General features: G+C 61.7%; 1 protein-coding gene across 1 annotated transcript in view; it reads left to right on the top strand.

Annotated features, from left to right (window-relative positions):
* Positions 1-6923, top strand: part of PWP2 (PWP2 small subunit processome component) — a 14585-nt gene extending 7662 nt beyond the window's left edge. Inside the window, exons 14-21 of the mRNA XM_077755432.1 lie at positions 302-482; positions 1467-1614; positions 1969-2077; positions 3576-3641; positions 4293-4511; positions 4625-4775; positions 4919-4993; positions 6384-6923. Coding sequence (XP_077611558.1) covers positions 302-482; positions 1467-1614; positions 1969-2077; positions 3576-3641; positions 4293-4511; positions 4625-4775; positions 4919-4993; positions 6384-6558 — 1124 coding nt within the window. The 3' untranslated portion in view covers positions 6559-6923. The remainder of the gene's footprint in view (positions 1-301; positions 483-1466; positions 1615-1968; positions 2078-3575; positions 3642-4292; positions 4512-4624; positions 4776-4918; positions 4994-6383) is intronic.
* Positions 6924-9584: the final 2661 nt, after the last annotated feature.

Here is a 9584-nt window from a genome sequence, read left to right as displayed (position 1 = left end):
GCCTGGCCTTGCCGCCCACCCCGTGCCCCCCACCAGGCTGGCCTCGTGACCCCACCTGGACCCTCCTGCCCCCCCAGGCCGTCGAAGCCCTGCCGACAACAGGGTCCCACGTGGCTCTGAGCCGACATCAGCGCCAGGCCCCGGGGCCTCCCTCGCAGGGTGGAGCTTGTCAGGGGGAGGTTCCGTGGGCCTCCCCCCAAGCCCGCCCGGCTCCTGCGTGGACACTGGCTGAGGATGGAGGGGGCGGCCGCCTGCTGGGGCCAGGCTCCTTCCCCAGCTCTGATGACGCGTCTCCTTTCAGCTCTGGCTGTGATCTTCCGTCCCGACGGGGCGGAGTTGGCCGTGGCCACACTGAACTCCCAGATCACCTTCTGGGACCCTGAGAATGCCGTGCAGACGGGCTCCATCGAGGGCCGGCATGACCTCAAGACGGGCAGGAAGGAGCTGGACAAGGTCACCGCCAAGCACTCGGCCAAGGGGAAGTGAGTGCCTCAGTGAGTGGGGGGGGCGGGGGCGGGGCCTGGGCTGGGTTTGCGATTGGTGGGCATCCGTGTCCTCAGCTCTCCTCGGCCTCATGGACAGTCAGGGACTGGCGTTTGCACCTCTGCTCTCGCTTCGGTTGGGTGTGCCGCCTGGGACGGGGTCACGTGGTAGCTGAGGTTCATGTTTTGAGGCGCCGCCGGCGTGTTTTACATAGTGACTGCACCATTTGATATCCCCCGCGGCAGCGGGGAGGGTCCCAGTTTCACCGCCAGCGCTCCTTAGTGTCAGCTTTGCTGTCAGCCGCGTGGGGCGGGCGTGAGGCGCTGGCTTCGCGTGGCGCCGGCTTCCCTCGTCCTAAGGACTGAAGCTGGCAGACGCTGTCGTAGGCCGACTGGCCGTCTGGGAGTTGAGTCTGGAGAGTGTCTGTCCAGAGCCCTTGCACGTTTTAAGTGTGCGTCACGAGAGCTGTGTACGTGTTGGAGACGGGGGCTCCCCGAGACCCGTCCCCGGGACCTCTTCCTGTCCCGTGTTTTCTCTTCAGTTTCTCGGTGGTGGTCTTTTAGGCGTGAACGTGTTTATTTTCTCTTCTGTCCATCTGGTGTGTGTGAGGGTTGTCTCTCACGGCCAAGTTCGTGGTCTCGAGTCCGAGCGGATGGGCTGAACGTGCCCGGTGTCTAGGGGTGCAGGGCCGAGGAGGCCCCCCTGCCCATGGCTGCCATGCGGGTGCAAGGCACGGTGGCCTCCTTCTCACTCTGATTTCAGCAAGGAAACATCATGACTGGAGACGCGTGGTCCTTTCATGAAAAGGCCGTGTCTGTCGGAAGGTCCCTTCTCGGGGAGGGGGCGGGTGCTGCCTCACAGCCGGTGACTGCGCCTTGTGAGCCCCGGGCCGGAGCCCCGAGGAGGGTGCCTGCTGGGCTTCGAGAGGAGGACCACACGCCGGGGGGTCCTGGCTGGCGAGCACCTGTGTCCCCCCTGCTCAGGGCCTTCACGACTCTGTGCTACTCTGCGGACGGCCAGAGCATCCTGGCGGGAGGCATGTCCAAGTTCGTGTGCATCTATCACGTCAAGGAGCAGATCCTCAGGAAGAAGTTCGAGATCTCCTGCAACCTCTCCCTGGACGCCATGGAGGTGAGCGAGTGCCCGGGCCTGCGCTGCCCCCGCCCTTCCCGCGCCCTGGCTCGCCGGGGACCATGGGACTCTGGGGGTGGGTGTCCTTGATTCCCTGAGGACAGCAGGCTGAGGGAGCAGACGCCGCGCAGGTGCCGGCCTCGTGGAGGCTGACCGGAGCCCTTGGGGCGGCGCGTCGGGGAATCTGACTGCCGTGGTGGTGGGCCCCTGCCCGTCCGCAGCAGCTCTGAGGACAGGTTCTGCTGCGCAGGGGTGAGGACATGAGCCCCCATGGGGCTGGGTCTCCTTCAGTATTGGCATGTGAGGCAGGCCGGGGACGGGACAAGTGTGACATCTAGAGCTTTGCCCCGGCAGGAATTTTTGAACCGAAGGAAAATGACAGAGTTTGGCAACCTGGCGCTGATCGATCAGGATGCCGGGGCCGAGGGCGGAGTCGCCATCCCGCTGCCGGGGGTAAAGAAAGGTGAGCGGAGGGCCCCTCGTGTCCGCAGTGGGCCACCCTGCCCACCGCCTGCTTTCCCTGCGTGACAGAGGCTCTGCTCCCTCCTGGGGCCACAGCCACCGTGTCCGGGGTCTCCCGTCACACTCGAGGGGCCTCAGGCCCCCCTGCCTGTCTGGGCCCGTGGCTTCCCACAGCGGCCAGTGCCCGGCCTATGTGTCACACTCACCCCCGCGTGGGCTGTAGGGAGGGCTCCGGGGTCAGGGAGCGGGTGGTCCAGGAGACCCACGGAGGCTGTGCCCCTCACAGGGAGGTCTGGTGACCTCTGGTCTGGTGGGCCGTCAGGAGGGGACACTGCCAGCGAGGATGCCGGTGTGCTGGCCCCGGGCAAGCAGCTTCCCTGTGCCATCCCCCCGCCGGCCCCAGGTGCAGGCCTGGGTCAGCTCATTCTGGCCTTGGCTTGTCCTGGCCATGTGCCTGGGGCCCGCCCTGCCCATGGGGGGTGGCTTCTCAGTGACTGGCTGGGTGATGGGCGCAGGACTGCATGATCGCTGTGGGCCCCGCAGCGGCCCCTGCCTGCACCGAGCACGTTCTCAGGAGCCTCTTAACGAGAACAGGGTCTCTAAGTCCTCGGTGATGAGCAAGGGTGCCTCTCGGCCTGTCTGGGGACCTGGATTGTCACGGCTTGAGCATAGCTGGCGCTGCTGGCGGTGAGGGTGGAGAGACTGGGGGGTCTGCTGGACCCATGAGAAGCCAGCCCCGCGTGCTGGGCAGCCCAAGGTCAAGAACCCCGGCACACTGTTTGTGGGGAGAGGCCCTCGAAGTGTCGCTGAGGAGGGTCCAGGTGGCTGGGGCCAGGCAGGCAGGAGCCTCGCCTCAGTGACTTACACGCCGTTGATTGGAACCCATTGGCACTTACACCGCAGACTGGAAAACAAATTTCAGGGGCGCCTGGGGGCTCCGTTGGCTGAGCCTTCTACTCTTGAGTTCAGTTCAGGTCATGATCCCACAGTCCATGGGTTTGAGCCCTACGTTGGGCTCTGGGCTGACAGAGTGGAGCCCACTTGGGATTCTCTCTGCTTCTCTCCCACTCGTGCTGTCTTGCTTTCTCTCTCTCATAATAAATAAACTTCAAGAAATTAAAAATAAATAAAGATAGGTTTCCAGAAGAGACGCGTAGGGTGGTGCTAGGGAGGACGAGCCCCCACCCCACAGAGCTGCGCTGTGAGTCGTGTGGCTTGTGCACTGCACAGAGTGGCTGGTGGGACCTGGAGCCCCGCCCTCGCAGCCTTGGAGCTGGGCCAGGGCCGGTTCCAGAACCCGGCGGGTGTCGGTGGGCCAGGCCGGGTACCGGCAGGAGCGCCAGCACCAGGGGCTCGTCCGTGGAGGCCAGCGGCGCCCGTGAAACAGCATCGGTGCCCTGGCGTGAGACTCCCCTGCTGCGCCTGCCGTGGGGCGGGGTCTGGGCAGCAGGGCGGGGGAGGGGCCACCCCGTAACCGAGAGGCGTCCATCATGTTCCAGGTGACATGAGCTCCCGGCACTTCAAGCCTGAAATCCGGGTGACTTCACTCCGCTTCTCTCCCACCGGTGAGCCCCGACCCGTGGGTGGGTGGTGCTGGGAGTCCCCGGGGGCTTCCGGGCCTGTCACCTCTGTCCCAGGGACGAGGCTGGTCACCGAGCCCCTGGCTGTCTGTTGTCCCCCACGGGTAACACGTGGTCTTTGTTCTCTGCCGACACGCTGGGCTTTGAGCCGGGGAGGCGGGCGCTGCCCTGAGGGTCCCTCACGTGTGCCAATCTGAAGCGCGTCAGGGCAGGTCTGTGCGCACGGGGCCTGGGGCCGTTAGCTAAGTGCGGTCCCCAGAGCGGACAGGATGGAGGGCTGCAGCGGGCTTGTCCGTGGCTGACAGCTGACACTCCCAGCATCGAAGGGGACAGAAAGGGCGCAGAGCCACACGCAGCTGCATACGGCCATGCAAGTCAGGGTGTGGACGTGGCCGCAGAGCCAGAAGCGCACACGCTCACAGAGGACTTGATGGGGCCTGGTGCTCCCGGGGTGTGGGCGAGCGCACGCGGGCTCTGCCATGGAGGGGCCGGTGGCTGGGGCTGGAGCGAGGGGTAGGCGTCCCCAGGTTCCTCTCTTGCTGATGCACTTGGGACCGTGGGGACGGACTCGGCGCCTTTTAAGTGAAGGTGGGGAAGGTGAAAGTGTGTTAAGGAAGCCGCCCCTCCCCCCCCCAGGGCGCTGCTGGGCGGCCACCACCACCGAGGGGCTCCTCGTCTACTCCCTGGATGCCCAGATGCTGTTTGACCCGTTCGAGCTGGACACCAGCGTCACGCCCGCACGCGTGCGGGCTGCCCTGCGCCAGCAGGACTTCACCAGGGCCATCCTCATGGCCTTCCGGCTCAACGAGCGGTCGCTGCTGCAGGAGGCCTTGGAGTCGGTGCCCTGGGACCAGGGTGAGCGCCGGGCGGGGCGGCACGTGGGGCGTGGGGCCCAGGCCCTGCGCGCCTTTTCTCCCGAGGTGGGGGGCCCTGCGCGGGGTGAGTGTGGTCTCCTCGTCCCCCTGCAGTCGAGGTGGTCAGCTCCTCACTTCCTGAGCTGTACGTGGAGAAAGTGCTGGAGTTTTTGGCTTCGTCCTTTGAAGTGTCTCGCCACCTGGAATTCTACCTCGTGTGGACTCAGAGGCTGCTGCTGGCGCACGGGCAGGGGCTGAAGTCCAGGTACGGGGGGCGTCAGCCGCGACCCCCACCCGCCACTCAGCTGCACTTTGCAGACCACAGGGGCCCCGGCGTCGGCGCGCGCGCACGAGGGGGCAGCCAGCGCCTGGCCGAGTGCTGCGCGCTAAGGCGCGTCTCCTTTCCAGAGCAGGGAAGGTGCTGCCGGCCGTCCAGTTCCTTCAGAAGAGCGTCCAGCGGCACTTGGACGACGTCTCCAAACTGTACGTGCTGCTGGCAGGGGTCGGCGGCCAGGGTGGGGGGTCCCTTCGCCAGCTGGTTCCGTGCCGGGAGGGGGCTGCCCCCCGTGTCGTCCGTCTTGGGGACAGAACGTTGGGAGGTGCGCCCTCCCTCCCTGAGGAGCTGGGCGCACCCGGGCCACCCGGTGGGACTCGGGGCGGGGTGGCTGGGGCTGGGGCCCGGCTCCCAGTGAAGCGAGTGCCTGTGCGCTCAGCCGAGCCTGGAGGGCGTGCTGTGCGCGGTCAGAAGCCTCCGTCCTGTCACCGGGCAGTTCATTTGTGGTCCCTGTAGCTTGTGTCCCTGCCCTGAGGCTGAGCGGAGCCGTGGCAGCCGCGGTCACCGCTGGGCCTTTCCCGGGCCCGCTGACGGCACGCAGGGAGCCTGGGTCTGAGGTTCGGTCTTCAGGGTCAGCGTCCCGGGGTCCCAGCTCTGTTGCCAAGTGTGCTCTCCGTCCTTGCTGCTGACTGCCCCGTGTTCAGAGGCGGGGCCTCTGTCTGTCCTTGACCCACTTCCTCAGTCTTCAGCTTCAAACAAGCTCTTTCTCCTGAAGGCTTTTGTTCCCGGGTCCTGGCCGCCCACTGGGATACCGGGGGGTGGGGGGGGTCTGTGTCGCTCCTGCCACGTGCGCGGGAGAGCCTTCTCTTTGTTGAGGTTTCCGTGACTTGACAGAGCTCAGTCTGAGAGACCTTCAAGGGCCTCTCGTGAGGTTGATTCCTGGTTATTCGGTGTTCACAGAAACGCACGACACATGCGTTGTTCCTTGGACTCAGTCCCACGTGTGGGCACTTGCTGCTGTCACAAAGGGTGCAGTTGGCATTTGTGTATCGATTGGGGAGGAGGCTCCAGTTAGGTTGCCAAACCTAGGTTTGGGGGGGTTGTTTGTTTTTAAAGTTTACTTACTTTGAGAGAGAGAGAGAGTGCACACACGTAAGCAGACGGAGGAGGGGAGAGCGTCCCGAGCCAGCTCTGGACGCGGGGCTCGATCCCACAAACTGTGACCCGAGCGGAGATGGAGAGTCGTTACTGAGCCACCCAGGCCCCCCACCTCACTAGTCCTTTAGCTCTTAGCTCTTTCTCACTGGGTGGCTGCCGACATGGAGACAAGAGTGTGATTTTTTTCCTTTCTTTTGTTAACGTGGGGCATGACCTGATTGGGAGCGTCCCTCTCTGCTCTCTAAAAGNTCTTACAGCTGGGTCCTTGAAGGCCACCACTCCTGCAGGGCTGGGTGGGTCAGAAACGAGTTCCGAGGTCAGGTGGGGGGCTGGTGTGGTTTTTCTCAGGCTCCCAGAGAAGGTGGCTGGGTGCCGGGTGAGTCCCAGTCTTGATACAGAGGCTGCTGCCTTTACTGATGCGACTCCCGTGTGATTTCACAGCTGTGACTGGAATCGCTATAACATCCAGTTCGCCCTGGCACTTTCCAAGCAGCGGGGCATAAAGCGCCCCTCAGAGCCGCCGGGGAGCGAGGAGGAAGCAGACACGTCCGACGACGACGACAGTCTGCACCTGCTGAGGGACGGACAGGAGGACGGGGAGGGACAGCTGGTGTAGCGCCAGCCACGTCTGCACCGCCATGTGTTCGGTGAAGACCCCGGAAGACGTGGAGCCACACGGCCGGGGCCCAGGAAGTGAGTGGGGAGGCGGCCGAGGGCCGAGGACACCCCGACGCGAGGACTCGCTGTTCCCATGAGAACCACACGCGGCGGCGAGAGCTGCCTGCTTCCGGCCAGCACAGGCTTGTCACACTGTCACACAGGCCGGGGACCGGCACAGTGACAGTGGGTGTTGCTCACCTCCTATTGAAAGCGCCTTTTCACAGAAGTGAAAGGGGTCATTTTTATAGATTCAGATTTTGTAGGACTATTTATATTTTTAATACGATGAGGTTTCTACAGTAAAAGTGGATTAACCCTGAAGTCTGAATTGAAAACATTTATAATGTGTCCTGGGTCATGCAGGGGGGTGGGGTCCCCTGCCCGTTGGCCACCTTGTGCAGGGGGAGTGGGTGAGCTGGGCAGCGGGATCGCGCTTGCGGCCGGGAGCCTGGGCTGCCCGCCTGGGAGTCTGTGTACTCTTGACCTTGGAGGGGCGCTGCCAGGCCCGGGCCTGAGGCGGGCAGCTGTCGGAGAGCTCACGCCTGCGCAGGGGGGCTGAGGCGGGCCAGCTGTGTCGTGCTCACGCAAGCGCAGGGGTGGCGACACGAGCTGCTCTTCCCTTCAAGGCCCCTGAAAGGGTCACGGAGCGGGGCCAGCTTCTCCCCAGCTGAGGGCCGGTCCCTGGGGCTCAGTAGCGCCTGCAGGGTCAGGAAGCAGGGCAGACCCGGAGCGGTTCTTCCCTGACAGCATGCGGGTGTCACATCCGCTAGGGCCCAGCCTGTGGCCCACGAGTCCCGGGACCGCACCTGGCTGCCGGGAGGCCTGCAGGGCTGGGTGCGGGTGGGGCGTGCGGGTGGGGGCCCTGTAACCATGGCTCTTCACCCACAGCGCACGTGCCCACCGTTCTCCCCACGCTCGCAGAGACCGGAAACCCGGCCGGCCTTCCCGACTCCTCACCTCTGCTTTTTCTGCTAAGTTTCACGTGTGCACATTGAAGCTGTGAACACTGATCGTGGGAGCTCTGGTTAGAGTGCAGTCTGGAGGTTTGCAGGGGAGGCCCTCAGCCCTGTGGCCACTGCTCCGCGGCAGACCCCGCTGGGGAGAGCCTGTCCTCCGCCCGGCAACGGCCCGGCCAATGAGAGGCCGATACACTCCCAACTTCCGGTTTACTCCAACGGACTTTCTGTTTACAACACCCCCCGCCCTTACTCTACAAATGAGCCTTCTCTGCACCATCCCAAGGGTTGGCTATGGTTTGTTTTGTGGCAGGGGTCCCATCTCCGACAAATCCATTTTTGGTTATACAATAACCGGCAGATTTACGTTTAAGGTTAACAGAGTGCAGCCGAGCAGATCCTGGAGAGGACGGAGGAAAGGGAGGGGGTCCTGGAGACACGCTCGGTAGAAAGGCAGGTGCTCGGCTCCCAGCCCTACCGAATCAGAATCTGCATTGTTACGCTCCCCTTCCACAAGTGTAGACAGAGTGCATGTTAGCATCATCCCTGTGATTGTCACTCTTGTCCCCTCATGTTCTGGAGGTGACACTGAGGGGAGAAATGAATGGACCCGCTGGTCCCCCAGGATCCCCAGGGAGAGCTCCCAGCTGCAGGGAAAGGATTGAGAATGGCTGTCTTGGAATCTGTAGAAATGGAGGGGTCATCGCTGAAGGCTCAGGAATAAAGACTGTGATTGTTCCAAGCTCATCTTTGGTACTTTTATAATACCCTGAATTTGTTACTGTAGTTTCCCAGATCTACGTGCAGAGATTTACTATAAGCCTTAAAAATGGAACAATTTAAATATCAAAGACAGTGGTAGCCTTGGGTTGAAATGCACAATGTGTTTACAGTTTTCCAATGGCTTCCAATAGTGACCATTCACATTATCTTGGGTCACCTGGGTGGGACAGTGGGTTTGAAAAGCCAAAAATGAAGTCCTCCATTAAGAGAAACCTCGGGCTGCACGTAGCCCCAATCCCAGTCCCAATCTCAGACTGTTCAAGGCTAAAGCCATCCTCGGACCGCCCTCAGTTCAGCTAATCAAAAAAAACATTCCTATGGTCTGAATCAAGGCTGGGAACTGCAGATACAAACTAGCCAATTTCTCACTGCTGGCCTGAACCCCACGTGGGCCCTTTAAACTCACCTCATAATTGGTCATTTTCAAAGGATTCTCAAAAGTCATGATTGGGTCCCACCAAAAGGAATGAACACCTCACAGATACTGGTCAAAGCTGTAATTGTAATTGGTGCTTATGTGATGATGCTACATGTACTGTAACACCCCCGTCCCTTACTCCTTAAAAACCCTGTTCGCTATTGTTCTTGGCTTCACCTTGCTGCCACGACACTGGCAGGCGGGTGAGCCCCTGCTCGAGCTTGTCATAAAGACCCTTTTGTACTTGCATCAGTGTCGGCTCCTTGGAGGTCTCTGGGGCTCGCGAATCGGGCACAACAGGTTAAATCTGATTTCCGCTCAGGTCATGATCTCTCCGTTGGTGGGTTTGAGCCCCGCGTTGGGCTCTGTGCTGACAGCTCAGAGCCTGGAGCTGCTTCAGATTCTGTGCCTCTCTCTCTCTCTCTCTCTCTGCCCCTCCCCTGCTCACACTCTCACAAAAATGAATAGATTATATAGATATATATTTTATATATATAGATTATATATAATCTTAGACACCTGTTAGCTTGCAAATTGACAGATTAAGGGAAAGTATAATTTAAAACTTTTCCAGGAGGTTCACGTGGACTGACTCCGGGACAACTAGCCGTCCTTAACGGGAGCATGCCAGCTAGTCCCTGACAAAGTCCCGGTATCCCCGCTCTGCCAGGATTTCACGCGTGGAGACACGGCATCAGAGGCGGTGCAGGCCTCCAGCAGAAAACACATCCCCTGTGGCTGCCGTCGCTCCAAGGGGGCTCCCATCGGATTCCAATTCGAACACTACGAAAAAACCGACGTGTATGAGGCCTTGAAATCTGCACG

This window comes from Crocuta crocuta, unplaced genomic scaffold (assembly GCF_008692635.1).
Source record: "Crocuta crocuta isolate KB4526 unplaced genomic scaffold, BGI_CrCroc_1.0 scaffold675, whole genome shotgun sequence".
Taxonomy (NCBI): domain Eukaryota; kingdom Metazoa; phylum Chordata; class Mammalia; order Carnivora; family Hyaenidae; genus Crocuta; species Crocuta crocuta.
This window is presented reverse-complemented; position numbering and strand designations above follow the sequence as displayed.